General features: G+C 39.0%; 2 protein-coding genes across 2 annotated transcripts in view; both read left to right on the top strand.

Annotated features, from left to right (window-relative positions):
• SPECC1L (sperm antigen with calponin homology and coiled-coil domains 1 like) overlaps positions 1-13783 on the top strand; it is a 62882-nt gene extending 49099 nt beyond the window's left edge. Inside the window, exons 14-16 of the mRNA XM_021549942.2 lie at positions 4206-4322; positions 4849-4908; positions 6651-13783. Of these exons, the coding sequence (XP_021405617.2) occupies positions 4206-4322; positions 4849-4908; positions 6651-6740 (267 nt within the window). The 3' untranslated portion in view covers positions 6741-13783. The remainder of the gene's footprint in view (positions 1-4205; positions 4323-4848; positions 4909-6650) is intronic.
• Positions 13784-17928: 4145 nt separating this feature from the next.
• ADORA2A (adenosine A2a receptor) overlaps positions 17929-19474 on the top strand; it is a 31215-nt gene continuing 29669 nt past the window's right edge. Inside the window, exon 1 of the mRNA XM_021549870.3 lies at positions 17929-17987. The gene's annotated coding sequence lies outside the window, so the exon portion shown is untranslated. The remainder of the gene's footprint in view (positions 17988-19474) is intronic.

The raw sequence follows: 19474 nt of genomic DNA, 5'->3' as shown, positions 1-19474 counted from the left end.
TTCTTTGTGCCCAAACTGAAAAATAACATGTGTTTGGTATGGAAAGAAACATTACCAGTCAGTGTGATGGTCTATATTTGCTATTACTGCCTTTCCAGAAGCTGGGGTTGAAGAGGCAGTAGCTGGGACTGCTGCTAAGTCTATCCCAGAAAAACTTTGATGTTCTCACCCCACGGCCATAAGCAGATAGCCACAGGTTTATTCCATTATTTGAGAGTCAGTGAATCCTGATTCAGTGGAGAGTGGATGGCAGTTCTGTTGTAGTTAACCTTTGTAATCTTCTGTAATGGATACTCCTTTCTTTTGTGGATGTATCTTTAAAAGCTTTTAAAAGCATTTTACTAGTAATTTTCTGCAATGGGAAGAAGCCTGCCAAGGTCTGCACACTTAAACTTCAATCGTATTTTAAGGCTTTAATATATTCTAGCACAGAATCATATTAATAGTTTTGCTTTCTCAACCCACTTATTTAATTAACTAATCCAACAGACACATAGACACATGCTTTTATTTTCTACATATCCTGATTCTTTTGAGAGCCAAACCAAGTTTGGATATGGGAATGTCTCCTCCTTTTGCAGAACAAGGGATGGAGAAATAGCTGCTGTGCAGGATGCTCCTCTGCTGGAGTTCTGGTGTTCACAGTTCAGGGAGATTGAAGCTGGGGACGTGTCTAAAAAAGTGATTTAAAAAGTTACTTTGTTCTTAATTTGTAACTGCAGGTTAAAAACCACGCTTTCTGTAGTTGGGTTTCTTGATGTTTGTGGGGTTTTTTAGCCCTGGAAGTTTTCTGGGGGTGTATAAAAAAGGAAGGAGTTACTGGGTTATAATAGTTAGCATCTGTTTCTTGTTTTATTTTAAAAAAGTATTTTCACTGACTTTAGAAGACCCTCTATTAATTTAGAATTATTGCAAAAAAGCAATAGGAGAAAAGTTAGCAGTGTGCTGGTTAAAACCACTTTAAAATGGTGAGTTTTAGAAAAGCCATAGGTTTGCAGAGATCTTAGATTGATGCTATGCAGGACCCAGTCTGTTAAACAGTGTAGAAAGTTTCATGGGGAATACTGATTTTAGTCTTTGTTTTCTATATTAGCTAAAGGGAATCCTCATTTTGTGGTGACTGCTCCTCCTCTGCAGTTTCCACTTCAGTAGGGGCTGGAGTCACACTTGAAATGCTGCTTGGTTGTGGATCTACCAAGTTGTTCTAATACCATCTATTTTTCACTATATTTTTGTGTTCTGTCTCCAGAAAGTCTTACTAATTTTTAACTCTGTTGTTTACTCCTGGTTGGAAATGTCTTCCATAGATCTTTTTTTTATGGCAATGGTCTGTTGCTTAACTTTTGTAAAAATCACCTTTTTAAAAACCATCTACCCCAAATACAGAGGTGGCTTCACTCCCATCCTACCTATTAATCATTAATAGACAAGGGATGATAAATACCCTTCTAGTTCATTTATCTCCAGAAGAGCTTTTTCCTCATTTGACAATTTATCTGAAAGTATGTCCTTCAGCTGCTTTAATACTTTGTGGTCTGAAATGTCTTGAAGAATAATTCTAGATTAGATTCCAGCAGAATTCTCTTAATAGAGCCAATTACTTAATAAAAGCAATAACAAAGAAGAAAATATGGCAGAGATTTTAGGTTGATGTTCTGTTTACCATCAATTCTTTGAGAAATAAGAGCTTAATGCAAGATTGATTTCATTATAGTGACCAAGCTTTTTCAAAAAAACCACAAGTAGTTAAAAGCATTTAGGAAATAAAATTTGCTGCATTTAAATGTGCCAGTTATGTGCTCAAAGCCCTACATGAAAAATTAAATTTTCAGTTTAAATGACAATCTGTCCCATTTCTAGATTTGTTTTTACTGTCTGACCAATATTATACTTCTTTTAGTCTGAGAGGTAATAATAATTCATAATGCTTAGAGCAATTGGAAACAGAAACCAGTCCCTTTTAATTGTTTCCTTCCGTTGTATTTAATTCAGCTTCTCTGGATACATTAAAATTCTTGGATGATAGGTTTGTTTTCTGCTTGTTGTCTTAATAATAAAAGCTGGACCCTACAAGATGATTTAGAAAAATGGGATATTCTGAGTTTGGCTTTGTTTGAGAAACAACCAAGCTTGTAGGCGTACTTTGAATGGCCTTTTCCCCTCCAGTGTTTATATTAAAAATTCAGCATTCTATGGATACTTGCTAATAATGAAAGCAAAGGTTTTGGTTTGTATTATTGTAATGTTGAAGAGAAGACTTTTGCTTGTTGTAGTTTCACTGTGGCAATGCCAGTGTACATCTTTCTCCTCCCCTTCCCACATCACTTGGTTATCTCAGGGAAAGAGGGAGAACATTTCAGCCGAGAGGTGAAAACCAGGTTGGAGTTTTTGTCCCTCAGTGGATTGTATAGCAAAGCACACATGATAATTCACACCTGATTTTAACTGCCAGCTTGCCACACAAGCCTGTGACAGAAAAACCCCCTGTCCCTACCTTTATCCATCTTACTGACACAGATGTGAGCCTGAGGCCTTATTGGATACAGGGTAGGAGGAAAGACCTTTCCAAAAAGTGACTTCTGTAAATGGACACATGTAGAAATTTATTGACTTTAACAGTATGACATATTTTCCCTTTTTTTTCCTTTACAACCTCATCCTATGTGTTGCATATGTTTCCTTAATTTAAATAACATCGAGAAAGCTTTAACCGGGCACTAATTTAAATCCAATTTCCTGTCTCTCTTGAGGAAAAAAGAGAGAGCTTTTTTTTTTTTTTTTTTCACCCTTCATTTTTTTCCCTGTTGCTTTTGGGTTTTCCCAGCCGTGGCTGGAGGAAGCTGTGTGCAGAGCAGTTCCCACAGCCCGGGGGTCTCCAGTGCCATTTCCCTGTGAGCCCCAGCACGTACACTGAGCCCAGAGCCCGGCCTGCACGGGGCCACTGCCCAGCCAAAGTGCTGGAGCTGAGCAGGAAACCAGGATTTCCCTCACATTCTTCCAGAAATTGCCCAGAGTTGTGTTTTTGTCCTCTGCCGGAGGAGATTGTGGTTGTTGTTCATTTGAAGTCCGAGTGGCCTGGGCTGCCTGGCACAGAACACTGGCTCTGTGTTGTGTTCTCTGCCTTTGGAGTAACCAGTTGTAGTGTCTTGTCCAAGGCAGCTGATGATGGTGACTAAATTGCTGTCAGGTGAAAGGTTGGCTCAGGTGATCGTGATCCTGCACTTCTCTCACTGGAGGTTTTAGTCCCTGCTGTTAAAACTGAGTAAGCTTCTGCTTGAGCCCAGTTAAGTGGGTTAGATATTAAAGCATATTTATATTTCTCCATGAAAGTGTAAAAGATATATGATATATTGTTGTTACTGCTTGTTTCCTAATTAAAGTTTAAACTGACTGCTATCCACTTAGCCTCTCTAACGTTGTTTGACTGCCAACAGCCAAATATACAGTCATTTAAAAGGTCACTGAGGCATCTTGTTCATAACTCTTTCGGACTGGGCTGACTCTACAATAATTTATACAGTCTCAGGAGATGCATTTGCCAGTGCCACTGAGTTTCCTATGGGAACTAAAAGATCAAGAGTGCAAGACAGCAGTCTTCAATTTCAGTTTCAGTCCCAAAGATTCTCTGCTGCTGTCAGCACTAAATCTGCTGGAACATCTTATTTCCAGATTTGTTTGTGATCTTGTTCACAGCAGTTTCTATAGAGAAATGCTTTGTTTAAAAGAGAAAATACCTTTCCTCATCATATAGGAATTTTGTGTGGATAGGAGTGCAGTAAAAGCAGAAAATAGGATGAACATGAGCAGAAATAGGAGCACATTGTCTGATCAAGGATTTGGGTTACACATCTTTGTCTCATTTGCTTTTCTGTCTTGGGGTGTACAGTTGCACCAAATCCATTACCTTCTCTAGCACAACATTTTACAGCTTTTAACACACACTCAACCACACATTTTGCACTTTTTTTGAGGGAGGACTTTAAATTATCAGAAATTAATATATAAAATAACTGACTTTCTTATCTCTATATTATTTTGATTTCCTCTGTTAGTAGTGCAGTTCTTACCACATAACTTGGGTATTGTGCTGTCCACTTTTTCTGCCAATTTTTTCAAAGGTATTAAAAAGAAGTATTGATGAATTGGTAGCATGTAATAATTGTTAGATTATGATTTTAATATTGCTTTAATTTTTTCCCTTCAAGAATATTGACATCACAAACTTCAGCAGCAGCTGGAACGATGGCCTGGCTTTCTGTGCAGTTCTCCACACTTATCTCCCAGCCCATATTCCCTATCAAGAACTGAACAGCCAGGACAAGGTAAGACATCAAAAATCCCATTCCCAGGACTGCAATGCTTTAGTTAACATGAGTTAATAAAGACCACTGAACTAATTTGAGTTCTAAAAACCCCAGTGTTACTAGAATTTCCAAATCATCTCTTTGTATTCTGGTCTGCCACTGGTTAGCCCAGGATGTACAATTTATGATAATAGATCCTAAAAGCAAAAAATTATTTCATTAATGCATGAAGAGTTTTTTTTTTTTATTTATGCTTTTCAGAGACTAAATAATCCCTTCTTTAGTATTTTATATCTCAGTTGTTCTTCACTGGCAATGATATTCAGCATTATCTTCTGAACAGGCAATTAATAAAATTTTTTATTAGTTTTTGGATGATATTAAAACACATTCATTCCTATGGCTCTTTTAAATTATTGTAGTCAATTTAGATACTCCATTTGAAGCTTAAGTAGTAGCATTATTATGAACATTCTTAAGACCATTTTGCTATATTTGAAATAGTATTTCTTTGTTTTCTAACATGTTTTCATATCCCATGCAGAGAAGAAATTTCACTTTGGCTTTTCAGGCAGCTGAAAGTGTTGGCATCAAATCCACTCTGGTAAGATTTAAATGTATATTGAATGAATTATGACCCATATATAAAAATCAAAATTACTCTATAGTCTCAAAAGATCTGGATGTTTATACTTAAAAATAGCAGCAGATGAGCTCAACTAGAGGTTACTGCACTAAATAATGACTGTAATGCAATCTGGTTAAACTTTAAAAGGAAGGTTCACCAACACTTATCTTCCACTATGAAAATAAATATTCATAATGGCAGTGGATTTTTTTGAGAATTATTTGAGAATAAGATTTCAAGAATCCATTAAATCCATTCTGTCTCTGACCTACTTCTGAATTTTTCAGGTTTTTTTGAACTCTGGAGCTACAAAACAAGCAATGTAATTTGTTCCTTTTTCTCAGTGTAGTGTAAGAGTTGAGATTTGACTCTTAAGTTTAGACTTTAAATTTGTCATCATTGCAAATAGTTGTAAGGTTTTTTCAGTGATGGTTTAAAAGTTGTCTTACACAAATTTTAGAATAAAAGAATTAGTTTTCAGTAGTCAAGTGTTTACTAGAACAGGAGTATTTTTAAAGGTGTGGAGTTGGGAGTATCCCAAACCCTTGTGTGTGATCACAAAAACTCAGCTGAAATGGCCATTATCAGAAATGAGATTTAAGTGATACTTTTGCAACCTAAGTTCTAACAAAGCTGCCATAGTTAGCAACTAACAGTACAACAGAGTTTTTAAAAATAACACTTTCCTTGATCCTTATCAGTGCTTTTACCCCCCAGCATTGTGTTTGCTGACAATGGCTGTGTAACTCCTGGGCTTTCGTACTTTGCCTTTGGCACTGGTTTGAGATGTGGAAGTTTTTTACCAAGTGCTGATGTAAGAATGAGATAGTGGAAAATAACTACAGAAATTCTTGCATAACTCAGCCTTAGTCCAAATGTTGGTGTCTGCCCTTCCTTTTTGTGATGTACTTCATTAAAGATACTCTAAACAGGCAAATTGAATGGAATTCAGTCTAAGTGCAAATTGCATCCATCTTAAGAAGTTTGTATCTATTTACACACCTGCATGCACACTGTGTGTGATGTGTAGGCTTGTGGATATTTTTCTCATCCATATTACATGAGTGAGGGGCTAAGAAGGGTGTGAAACCTGCTGTATGTAAACAGGAGTGAAATGCAAGTAGAAGTTACTCCTTTTCTGAAGAAGGTGTTCAGCTAAAAGAACTCACAACTTCTTTCTTGAGTTCTGGAGATTCCTGCATCCAAAGCTTTCAAACAGAGCCTTACAGTAAACAGAAATTACTAGGAACTGCATCACTCTCTTTTGCTTTGTACATGTGCTGAAGAGGGTAAATGGGAGTCAATTATTATTGATGCTTAATCTGATGGGAATTTTGAATTTCGTTAATATCTGGGCCTTGATTCCATGGCTCACAGTTCCTGGGTGGGTTGTGTTGATTTGCAAGGCTGGTGCAAGGCTATGTGAACACTGACTGTTGTCTGACTGTTGTACCAGCTGTGCTCAGTGGGGGACAGCTTGAGCATACAGCATCAGGTATTTCAGTCTTAAGTCAACAAAATAACTATCTACAGATATGCTATTCATTACATTTTGTAAGTAATACCAAGATATATGGAAGAAAACAGAGCTTTCTTCATCAGTGCTTTAAATTGTGGAAACTTGACAGATTTACCATTCCCAGGAATGTGTGAAAACACTGCCACATTGCTCTCAGGCTTTTCGTTCCTGATTTTGACCAATCTGTTTTCTGTGACAGGACATCAATGAAATGGTGCGAACTGAGCGTCCAGACTGGCAGAATGTCATGCTGTATGTTACAGCAATTTACAAATACTTTGAAACCTGAACCCTAATCATTCAACAGATCCATGGAATACAACATGAGCTACCAGATGGAAATCTTACTGAAATGCTAATCCCCATTTCACTGAAAACTGGCAACATTTGAGTCCCCTCAAACTTCAGTGACACTGTCATGAATTGCCTCAGATTGCTTCAGCTACTAAGCATGGAAACAACTGTTTAAAAGTAAGAACTTGTTGCCACAGTGCTTGGAACAACCCAAGTTATTAAGCTATTCCGATTAATTATGTAGCCTAAAGAGCCTGAACTACTTCTGTGCTGCCTTTCCAGTCAGACTTCCTGAAACTTTCTTTGCTGGGAGAGCGAGATGAATGCTTCCTCTGGCATATAGGAGACTGAATGTACAGATAAAGCTTTGAGAAGGAAAAGGATAACATGGCATCATATTACTGAACTTTCTGTAGCATCCTGATTTCACAGACTCTGAATATTCTACCCACAGCATATGGCAGCCCCATACAGTAGAGTTCTTAATGGTAACTTAGTTAACTGCCTATACAGCTATTTTCCATCCTTTAAAATGTGCACAATATTCTAGGAAAACAAGCTTTGATTCCATAATGACAAATTGAAGAGAAAAGTGCTCTTGATACCTCGAATAATCTGGCACAGAAGAAGTCTTCATTCTAAAGCTTCATTATAAGCCTACCTCTGTCACAGTGATGTGGCTTTTCATCTTTATCTTATGGATTGTAAAGACTAGCACATGCAGCTCCTGGCTTTCAGGGTACACTACACTTCAAGGAATCTGTGCAAAGTCCTTGTGCTTCCACTATGACAGAAATGAACCAGTGATCACCCCTTGTCTGGCTTGTTCTTTGCTCTCTTCCTGCTCTGCCTGTGCAGCACACGCAGCCACCCCGGGCTTTCCTCTACAGCAATACGAGAACATGGCGTGGGTATCTGTGGTAGAAGTTTGGAACTGGGATAGCATTTCTTCTGCAGAGAAGATACTCTCAATAAGATGTAATAATGAAGCAGTTTGTCTCAAAATCCAGCTTTGCCATGTTTTCTGTGTGTTTTTCGTTGGTCTTGCACATGCTCATCTGAGTGACAGAAGGTGAGATGTTCCCTGGGAAGGACTATGGAGGAACTGATGTAATGTGTGTCCACCCAGTCATCTCAAATACTGCGTGGAAATGACTCACTGTCACAAGGAAGGAATTGAGAAACTTTAGTCTGGTCAACTTCTTTTTCTTTCTGAAAATGTACCTGAATTCATTTAGCAGCTCTTGGGCAAAAGAGTTTAAGTGCCTTAGCTATCATTGAGTTGATACGTCCTGGCACTTCAGGGCCTGCTGTGGAATGTTAATGGCTCCCAATGGTTTCATGGCTCCATTTGTCACGAGCTGTTTGTTGTAATCTTGTTTGTCAAATCCAGGAGAGACTTCACTCTGTCATTGCTTCTGCCTCTTGCTTTTCTGAACACTTCACAGCAGTTCAGCCGTGGAACATCTCATTAATATTAAGCAGAAGCTGACTTGAGCAGTGAGTTCTGTAACAGCTGCTATTTATAAGCACAGGCTCTTTCAGCAGTAACCCCATTGTAAAGAAAATAAATCTGTTCTATGGTGCTCTTACGACTGTTAAGGACAGTTTGAATGTCATAGATGTTAACCCAGTGAATGCAACTGTGCTTGGCATCTGTGAATCTTCTTCATGGTAAAAAAAGCACAGATTTAACTCAAAAGTATTGCCAAATCCAAAACCCCATCATCTGAAGAACATAGCCCACGTGAAGAGTAACAATTCAGCATGTCTCTAGCATTGTATAAGAATACACATTTACACTGATATGTGCCTGTGAGAATTATGGAACTTTGCAAAACAACTACTTAACCTGTGCTGAGGGCCTTTGGAGAAGTTTTTGGAGCAGTGGTGTCTCAAACATTCTTGCAGCTCTTTAGAACTAGAAGTAGAGACCCTCAGATTATTGACCGGTGCATTTGAAGAGCCAGCATAATCTAAAGACAATTGTTACAAGCGAGGTTTCAAGTGAAAGAGCTTCATTAATAGATTTTAATAAAAGTCTGAAATGCATTTTCCTCTCCTCTATATTTCTTAATTTTTTTTTTCTTTTACTTCATTGGTTTCAATAAGAATAGTTGTAGTGGAAATACACATTACTTCTGTAAAGTCTTGCTTTCTATCTCCTATTATTAAATTCCAGATTTTGCCAATCAGTGTTTAAAAACCCTTCTGTTTATCCTCTGAATGGATATCCTTATCTATGATTGTCTTATTCATTGCCTTAGAGTTAAAAAATACTATTTTTCTAATGAAAAGGATAGCATTTCTTGATCTAAATTAACTGATCACATATTTTGGTGAGGTAATTCGAGCTTTGAGCTGATTTTTTTTTCTGTCCAATGGTCATCTTCATTTACCTGGAATGTTGTCAGAGTCCTTAATTGCAATAACCCTGAGAGTGTCACCATTTGTCAAAGGAGAAATCATGTTTGCCAGAATCCTTCTGTTAAAAACATGAACTGCTGGTCTTCAGAAAGGAAGAGAGAGAAAAGCTAGCAGTAGTTATAATAGGGATCTTGTTATGAACTTCAGAGCTCAGTGAACTTCTTCTTAGTGTCATCTGTCTGATAAAACTCTGTGAATCCAGCCCAAGAACCCTGGGCTTCAGGAAGAGGCTGTTGTGTCCTGATGTGTCTGAGCCTTTACAGGAGAGGTGCTGCCCAGCTGCCCAGTGGAAGGAATGAAGCAATGGAAGAGCTAAAGCAAACACAATGCCCTGCTGCACTCCAAAGTGTGGCTTTTTCTGAAGGTTCAAACCACATTCAGTTGCTCAAGAGGAAAAATAGCAGTAGCCCTTCTGGGTGTGGAATAAATATACTGTTGTGTTTTGTTTCTGTTCATAGTTCATCCTGAAACAGCCTGGCTTTTTGTTCATGACAAGTGCAGGTTTATGCTGATTTACTTCCCTTCTAATCCAGAAGATATTTCTGAATGTACTGAAAATATTTTGTCATCCGTTTGTGTTTTACTATGTGCCTTGCAAATGCCTGTGCTGTTGAGCATCAGGGTTACTCATGGCCAGCTGTGGCCAGGGTGGGCAACAAGATGGAGCTGTGGGACATCCTGATGCAGGTACAGCTGTGTCATCCTCTGGATCCTGTGGATGGAAACAATTCCATAGGGGTTACACTAGATTTGGTTTTCAGTTGGTTTTGTTTAATCCAGTTTGATCTGGCTGCTTGTTTAAATAGAAACTCTAATTTAGTATTTCCACTGTGAATCTCTGGCCCTCACAAAAATGTCTTATTCCCATGCCTCTGAAAAACAGTGAAATTTTTACTTTTAAATTTGTGTTTGTGGATAGTTTGTCCAGAATATAGTATATAATTGTGATATATTCCGATGTAAAGGTAGATTTTTGTCTCTTTTGCATAAAATATATTCTTCAAGTTACATGTAATGTTTATGATAATTTTTTGTCTCCAACTTTATGAAACATTTCCACTGTTTGTGTTTTTCGTAATGTCCATCATTGTGTCTTAGAAGGCCCTTAATTTGCCAGAGCTAAATGAATTTTCAATTCAGTTTATTGGTGTAAACTCTTATTCATGTCCCTGGCAGAGGTGATGCTCTGGTTTTTGGTGCATGAGGAGAAATAAATTGCAGCCCTGCTGTAATGGTGCAGTGCAGTGGTTTGAGCTGCTGAGGATCTGCCTTGTGTAGCTGTGACATTGGAGTCTCACTTCTGTTCCTGATCTCAGTGTTAAGTTCTTAGCTATTTTCTCAGTTTCAGCACTCCAGACCTTCGAGTTCATTTGCATCACCAGAAGATTACTTCCACTCAGTTCGATTTCTGTACTGATTTGACCCAGGGCACAATTTTTATTCCAGCCTAGTTTTAACCAAGATTATTTGGGAAGCTGGAGATTTGGAGAACTTGTGGGTGTTTTTCTTCCTGCCTATGCCTGGTCTGGGGGCACTGCCTGCTGCCCAGGTGGTGTGTGCCAGTTCCTTCCAAAGGCTGAAGTGATGCAGGTACACCTTTAAACTGTGTTCCTGTGGTGACTTCACTTCTTGTTTGCCTCTTGCAACTAACACAGTCCCCAGAAAAGGAGCTCCTAAGGGGCAAAATTCTCCTGGGAAGGAATCCAGTTGTACATCTTCATGCTACTTTTTGCCTAAAAGTGAGTTATGCTGAGGTGGTCTAGAAAGAGGACCTTAAAATAGTCATGTTCATGGATGGACTGAGTTAACTGGTTTGTTTGTGGTCCTTCCTTGACTTGGTAAATATTTATTTCTGTTTGGTTTTTATGTTCTGCTGAGCTCTATTTCTGCAACTCCTTTCTTGAAGCTCCCATTAGTGTATCCCTTTCTTTAGGCTGATCTGAACCAGTTGGAGACATTGCTTGGTGAGAAGTGCTATTACAGTGTCTTCGGCAGCCAGGAGCGCTGGACGTGCCATTGTGCTTTCCCAAGTTAGTGTGTGTTCCCTGGCAAAACACAGACAGCTCTTAATGCATTCAATTGTCCCTATTTAGAAAGGTATTTTTAATAGTGTTTCTGCTTTCACTGGTGAGTGGCTGGGTGGGTTTTAAATTACTGTGTGGCTTGCTGTGTCCCTCCTTCATCTAAGGTTCTTCTGTTGTGTTCCCTGATTTCAGAATGAGTCTTGTAGTACACTCTATAATTATCTAACCCAAGATGTTAAGCATCTGGAATATGTAGCAAGTATGCTGTGGATAATTAATGCTAAATAACTTAAAAGGTCAAGATTTGTATCATTCTGATTTCTGCTAATTGATACAAGTCTTTTTTTCCTTCTGTTTTTGCTACACTTGCCAGTTGTTTGGATGCAACACCCTTGAACTCCATTTGACAAAGCCACTGTCCTGATCTCCTTGAGCTAATTCATTCTGGGATATTAGAATTATTTCCTCCCAGTGAAACTTTAGTAAAACCTGTGAATACCAGATGACTTCTTTCCAACTGACATTAGCTTTTGCTTGGAATATTCCTCACCCAAAGGCCCCTGTCTGCCTCAGAGTTGCACGTAACTTCCCATCAGTCCCAGCAGGACTTGGATGCAGAGCAGTGGGGTAAACTGGCAGAATCTTACAGCAGCCTGATGCAATTAAGCTGGTTTCATTTGAATCCCCTATTTTCAGGGGTTTTCAGTTTAGGCAAAATCATTTACTGAAAGCTGAAATGTGGCCTGTTAGTTCTCCACTGGGAAGTATGCTTCTGTTTAATAATATTTTTATGAGATTGTATTTATGGAAACAGAAAGAAAAATGTCATAAAGCTAGTTTTGTTGCACTTTTCTAAGGCTTTTATATTTTGCATAGTTCTAGAATATGAGGAAGTTGCTTGGGGAAGTCAAGGCTTGGAACCTGCTCAGCCCCAGCATAGCAACATATGATGTGCTTTTTTACTAGTGATCCATGTATTATTTTAATTGCATGTAACTGGTGTATTTATATGGTAGTGAGGGAGCCCAGCAGACATTTCCTGCTGCACAGGAGCCATTGGCAGTCCCAGTTCCACAGTTCATGAACTGACCTCTTCTGACTGCGGACTGCACTTGCAATAATGGAATAGTCCATCCTTGACTTTGAGCTCTTTCAACAAGTGAGGAAAACAGGGCTCTTTTTTCCTTTCTCTCTCTCTCTTTTTTTTTTTTTTTTCCTCCATTGTTGAAATTTCTCTGGAGGCTTTTAATGGTTTCCAATTATTGCATATGTTAATTTGGGATGGTTACTTGGAAATCCATTCATCTAGGAGGGCACAAATATATGTAACATTCTCAAGTAATTAATCCTTGTAATTTACATTTCACTTTGATAGAAACCTTTGGTTTTATGTGTATTGTAAGGTTAATTTTTCTGTCTATAAGTAGCACTTTTATATGTATCTGAAGGGTTTTTTTGAACAGAAATGTGTTTTTTTTTTCTGTATATTATCTAATGGAAAGAAAGTATAACACTACTAAACAAGGCATAGAGTAGTTTGCCTCCAGACTGTAAGTTCACTTTAGGTCAGTAATGATCAAGAGTTGTTCAGTGTATCTGAAATAAATCAGTGATCCCATTTACTACTGGACAGCTCTCCTGATCAAACCCAGAAGGGCATTAATTGGTACCCTGCACCTCTTGGACGAGGGTACTTCCAGTTCAGGTGTGAGGCAGAACTGACAGAAGTGTGATTGAATCTGGGACGTGGTGGAAGAGCAGAATTTTATTGATGCCTCAGTCTGACTTCACAGCACTATGCTGATAAGGACTAACCTTGTTTGAGATGACACTGCAGCCAGTAATGATATCTCCTAAATAGCTTATTTAAAGCTCTCTTTCCATGGCCTTTTAAAGATGCTATAAACCCCAGTGATTCTAAAAGCTCTTCTCATCCTTCCAACTTTTCTGATTTGTATTGGTTTTACTCTTCCTTGAAACACAGCTGTTGTTTGTCAGTCTGTGTATGGCTTTAGAAGTTCCTCCAGACAAGTGCAAGTACTTTGCTTTTTCCAGAACCCTTTTGAATAGTTTACACATCTTACATAGAGAGAGGCTTTGCATAAATGTACAGATATACCCACGTGCACATGTCTAAGTGTGTGTGTACAGAAATGTGCTCCTGCAGGTTCTGAATAACATGGAACGTGTTTCAACAAGTGCTTATGTCTTGAATACTTAGGCTGGTGTATTAGTGTATATATTTAAATGGCAAGGAGGAAAAAACATTTTGTTTGATTCTGGTTACAGCTGAGAAATACAGCTTTGAGGAAAATTTGAATGAGTGTTCCGAGTGTATTTCAGCCTGTTTGTGGTTTGAAAGACCCAAGTTGGTAATGATTGGAACTTGAGAAATCAGCAAGCCTGTGTTAAGCTAAACCTCTTGGAGGACCCAATATGCTTTCAGTTTGCAAGGACCACTAAAGACCTGGGCATTTACTTTCTCCATAACGTATTCTGTATGAGTATTTAGTATGTATGCCTTCAATTTGCCAATGTTGCCATGTTTTCTTCTTAATTATTCATGAAATAAAGGTTGCAAATAGGAGACTGTGTGTGTTTTTTCTTGGGTGAAGGCCTGCACAGGGGCTGTTCTCAGGCTGGGGCTGGCACTGCTTTCTCAGGAGTGCTGCAGGAAGCAGTGGTGGAGGTGAGGAGCATGTGCCAAGGGCTTGTGTGCACATAACCTCAGGATTTCTTTGGAAATCATATCTGTCTTGGGATACCAGCAGCCTCTACCCCCAAAGGGTTTTAGGTGATAAGACAGTGAATACTTCAGATAAGAGAGACATGTTTAAGGCGTCTGCTTAGCCTGTATTGTTCTAGAGAAGGAAATTGCAGAGAATATGTTCAGTTTAAGCAACTTCTGTAATGCATTGCAGGATTAGAATTACTTACATGTTACTTAACCCAACCCAAGTAAGGCACTTGTGTGCTCACCCTCTCTGTCTCTAAAGAAGTTGGGCTGGAGAGAGGCTGGGGGCTTAATCTCTGCAACAGTTCAGACTGTTTAAAGCAGAAGCCTACACACAAATTTTTCCAGGTGAAACTAAAGCTTAGAACACCTTAAACCTGGTTTGGTCTCAAATCATCCTGGTTGGTAACTGTTTTCAAATGCTGGTTTAGAGCTTTAATTTCAAATGCTCTGGAATAAATTGGATCCAGAAGTTTAGAATGAGCTCCTAATTATTATAAATGCTGTTCTGAAAGGCACTAGCTAGTATAGGTATTTTAATTTTACTTTTTTTTTTTTCCCTCCAAGATTTTGTGTGGTGTTTTCTGACTGTTCAGCAATCCAGGAAAGTCTTTGTCTCAGTAATGTTATTCTGCAAGAAAGTGTCTTGTTTATCCTTTCTTGAGGTGAAATATTCTCCATGAGAACTCCTTGCAGTCCTTCCTGCAGAGTCTGGAGCTGCTGGAGGTGTGGAGTTGAAGAACATGCCTGATTTAAGAAAATGTTTTCGTTCTTAAAATGAATTTCTATCCTGTTTTTAAGCATGGATCTTCAGTTTTCACACTTCTTTTGCAAATAAATGTTTCAGAAGTGTTTTGTAGTAGACTCATGTCAGAAGACAGATGTTCTTTTCTGTAGCAAGCACATGGCAGCTCCATGGAAGGGACTGCTCCACGTGCACTGGGCATCTGGAGGGCAGGGCATGGCCAGGCCTGAGGGATGCTAAAACTGCAGGGTCTGCACAGTCTGTAGAGCTGCAACTTTTCTTTCCCATATCCACTGAAATAATATTCCCTCCCCAAAGTATTTTCATGGATTGTCTTCCAAGCTGTCACTAAAAAATTTTGTTAAAAATGTGAAACCAGCTCCATAAGTGAGCCTAAGTTGAATATAATAAAATCGGTTCATTAATTTTTAAGATCTTACTGTAATGAAAAGCTGCAGCTATATGGAATAGTGAAATAAATACCTCAGAAGCAACAGCAGTATAATATTCCATTGTGTTGAATCACAAAAAAGCTGATATTGGAGTCATGGTTTTTCTGCAGTTAAATTCTGTGGAGCAACTAGGTTAGCAACAGACCTTCTGCTGAAATTGTGCTAAAGGGTTTCACAATTGCTTTGTTCGACAGAAGGGACTTGGATTAAATCATGTCTGTTGCAGAGAATTTTACAAAGGGCAGAGATCAGAGGAGCTCACAAGATGTGCAGTATTAGCACAGAGAATTATTTTAGAGGAGACCCTTATCATTGAAAGTGAACTCCTTTCTAAGTTTTCTCATGACCTAGGAAGGTATTTGCAACCCGTAGCTACTGGTAGAACATTAAAAAATGTGAATTCCTGCTTGGTGCTGCAGCCCAGCATCTTGAATGGGCAGGCTGGCTAAATTGTGTTTCTGTTCCTGGCAGCTCAAGATTATAAGAGCATTTATGTCTAATTAAATATTTTTATTCATTTCATTTCTATTAGAAGAGCTGGATTGAGACTTCTCCCATGCAAGTCTTTGTTCAGGAAAAAAACATTGGCTGTGAATTTTTAAAGAAGCAGATGAGGGAGTGGTGCCACCAGTTCTAATCCAGGTTAAGGCTTTTATTAGCCTTTGTCTGCTATTTCCTGTGTCACCATTGTTTAACCCTTTCTGTAGGACTGAATTTCTGTATATTAAATGTCCTATTTGAAAAATATGATGCTGACTTTTCTTAAATGGTCTTTGTCCTTCAGGATTTTCAGTTCTTTGGAACCTTCCTTATCTCATTATGAAAATAGGGTGGCACACAGTGTCTCATCACAGTAGTTTTGCTCTTTGACATCTGCACTGGTTCTATAGTGTGGGGCACTATTTGTGCTGTTCCCCAGTGCTGTGCATAGCTCACTCCCATGTTTATGTCCTTTTCTTAAACCATTTTAGGCTCTCTCCTCACGCCAGAAGCCTAAAAGTTAAGCTCTTAAAAATGAAAGAAACTTGAGAAGGAGACATAACAGTCTGGAGACAACTTCACTGAGCTGTTGACAATATCATATTTTTCAAAAATAAATATCCCACAGAGCACCAAAATGCCACTGTGTTGAGTTAAGGGCCACACTCAGAGCCCATGGGCTGCACCAGGGCACAGCACTGGGCATAGCCAGGGCTGTCTCTGCAGAATCACAGCTTTGCACTGTCAGCTTTGCAGGTCAGGAGCTGCAAAAAACACCCCTCCAGAAAAGCCTGCAGAAATTATTACGTCTGGGCAGAACAAAACGTAAAAGGAGGGTTTGGTGCCCTCCTGCTCATGGCCAGAGGCACAGCTGGCATTGAAATGGGGTGCTAAAACATGAGCTCAGCTCTATAAACCTCTGCAGCTGTGTCATTTTGCACCAACATTTCCAGCACATGCTCTTCCCTAGCAGGGTCAGCAGCCACCTCTGTCTCCAGTTTGTGTCGTGACAAACCTGGCTTATACACAATGTCTATTTTGTAGAGGTAAATAAGGGTTACCCTCTCATTGCTCCTCAGAATAAAATGAGAATAGTTCAAGTGAAGAAGAATCAAGTGACTTCTGCTGGGCCTTTCAACTCCAACAGTTCATTTATTGTGTAAAGGTAAGTTATATTTTAGCTGTTGCTCTGCAGCTCCCACATGATGATTCATGCTACCAGTTTTTCTTCTATTAATAGTTTACAGAGAGTGCTTAAATTTAGATTGAATTCCATCTCATAGTCTGTCATGTTGGATAGCATTGAGAGAAATAAAGCCACAGTCTGTTTGGGCAGTATCTTTTACAGAGAGTAGTCAACTCCTGACATGAAATTACTGAAATTCCTTCATTCCTGACCCAGACTGGATTCAGACTGTGCTGGGGACATGGTTTGCATTTCCCTGTGAGGGCAAATCTTACCTTGACTTCAGCTTCTTTTCCTTAAGCCTCTGGTAAAAGCTGAAGTCCTCTGTGCTGGAATTGAACAGTTGGTGCAAAAAGGCTTCAGTTTCTGACATGGGAGTCAGAGATTTCATTATGATTTTAGCCATGGGCATTGCCAGCACAATTCTGCACTTGTAACTTTGTTAAAGGAGACACTCTTCAGAAAAACTGAGTTTTTCCCAATGTTGACTTTAAAAATGCTGTCAAATATTTAATGTTGAACAATGTCTGTGAAATAATCACATATATACAAACACACATACAGATTTCTATTTATATATATATATATATATATATATATATATATATATATATATATATATGTATATCTGTCTTTAATGTTGAAGGATTTTCTGGTGTATCCAAAGGTCCTCCAGTAACTTTGGCCTCATCCCTTCTTTTAGACTAACACAGGTGTCTTTCATGGCTTTTGAGGAGATTCAGGCAGTATTTGTGGGAATGGAATATATACAAGTCAGAACACACCATTTTAAATATCTTGTTTGACAACATTGAACATGTGTGCTAATGCAACGCTCAGTTTGATGTTCTTGGCAAAATATACATCCCTTAAATGTAATTTTGCACATATTAAATAATTCCGTCTGGTTAGAAAGAAAAATTTCAATACAGAGAAGATCCTCAAAACTGATAAAGCATTAATCTCTTTGTAAAGACAAATAATCTTTTCTGTTCGAAATAAGATTAATTCTTCCAGCTTCTGTCCTAGGCAAACTGATCATTTTCAGTCCTCCACATGGAAGCCTCAGTACCTGGGTACGATTTTCTGCTTCCCAGGGTGGCAGGCTGTGTTTGGTTATGAGTCTGTTTTGTGTTCCAGGGATATCCCTGATGTGCCCAAGGTGTCACTCAGGCAGTGCCAGCAAAGAGAAGGGTGAGTTTCTCAATAGGTCTCAATAGTTTCTCAATAGGTTTCTCAATGAGGTTTTTATTTACTTTGCTCTCACCTTTTTGGAATAAGCATTTCAAGGGTTCTACACAGGCTTTCTCGAGTTTACTGCTTGAGCTGAGTTCCTAAATCTGAGGAGTGCAAATATTCTTATCACCACTTTTCAGCTGCCCAAAACTCGGGAGTTTGGCTTGTTCAGTGAGACAGTGAACAGGATGTCACTGCAGCTCTGCTTTCCAGGAATGAGAAAGTCTATCTTGGCTGCACATGGGAGAATCAGAAAATCTAATTCCTGTCCTTGCAGTCCTGGACTCCTTTCAGCTCAGAGCTGGCTCTGAATGTGTGGCAGCCCCTCTCCGTGGCTGTGGGGGCTGCTGGAAGCTGTTTTGTTTCCAGGAGGTTTCAGCCTGTCTCTTCATGCCATCCCTTCTCAAACTGTGCCAAGGCACAGCACTCACAGCAGTGCTGGTTTATTCTCCAAAGTGACCGAGGGAAGGTGCACTCTGTGGTGCCGCCACCCCTGCATTTATTATAAAAAACAAAGAAAATGTTAAAAAGCTGTTTGTATTCCTTACTGTCTATTTACTGCCACTGGTAAGGGAGGGCATAAGTAGAAATACCCAGAGGTAAGGACAGTGCACATGGACTATGCACAGGAATTATGGTCTGATACTTGACAGGGACAATGGCATAGAACCACTAGGAAAACAATTCATTTTGTAGTTCAAAAGGAAGGTAACAGATCTATTCAGATCTTATTATAGTAATGGAAATTATCCTATCCAACTGCTGAATAGGACATAAACCAGCAGCTGCTCATTATAAACACAGTTCCTTGTGCAGAAGTGAGAAATGAGCATGCAGAAGACCTGGAGGGTCTGGCCCCGTTGCTCAGGGAGGTGTTAATACTGATTTTAACATCTTGGACCACTGCAGAGTTCCCAGCTGCACAGATAAAAGCAATAGGTGACAATGAGATTCTGATATGCCATCCAAACTGGAATGGCCAGTGAGGAAAGGAGCCAGTGCTTCTGGTATCAGAACACATTTATAGAAGGAAAGGAATTTCTAAGAAGCCTTAGAAGCTGGTCAGGGAGCCATTATCAGCCAGTTCTGTGTGAGTACTCGGACATTTGTTTTGGATCTTCTATGACTTGCTGATTTTAAAGAAAATCTATGTAGTCTACATCAAATACTCTTAAAATTGGTTAGCTGCAAAAAAATAAAAGAGTTTCAACTGGGAAAATAAACACCAAATTATGCATTTCTGGGGTCCTTCAAGGGTATGGTGATCATCATTTGTGACTTGGGAAACTCATAAGGTGATATATTGCGGATGGGATGGTTGGAATAAACCACTCTGGCAGTTCAGTGAAGAGGATTGACTGCAACAGCTATGTTTAATGTATTAAGGAACAAAATAATATTTAGAAAGTGCATCCCTACTCCTTAAAAGTATTTTGATATCCAGC

The sequence above is a fragment of the Lonchura striata genome, chromosome 18 (assembly GCF_046129695.1).
Source record: "Lonchura striata isolate bLonStr1 chromosome 18, bLonStr1.mat, whole genome shotgun sequence".
NCBI lineage: Eukaryota > Metazoa > Chordata > Aves > Passeriformes > Estrildidae > Lonchura > Lonchura striata.
Note: the sequence above shows the minus strand (reverse complement) of the source record. Positions and strands in the feature narration are given on the sequence as shown.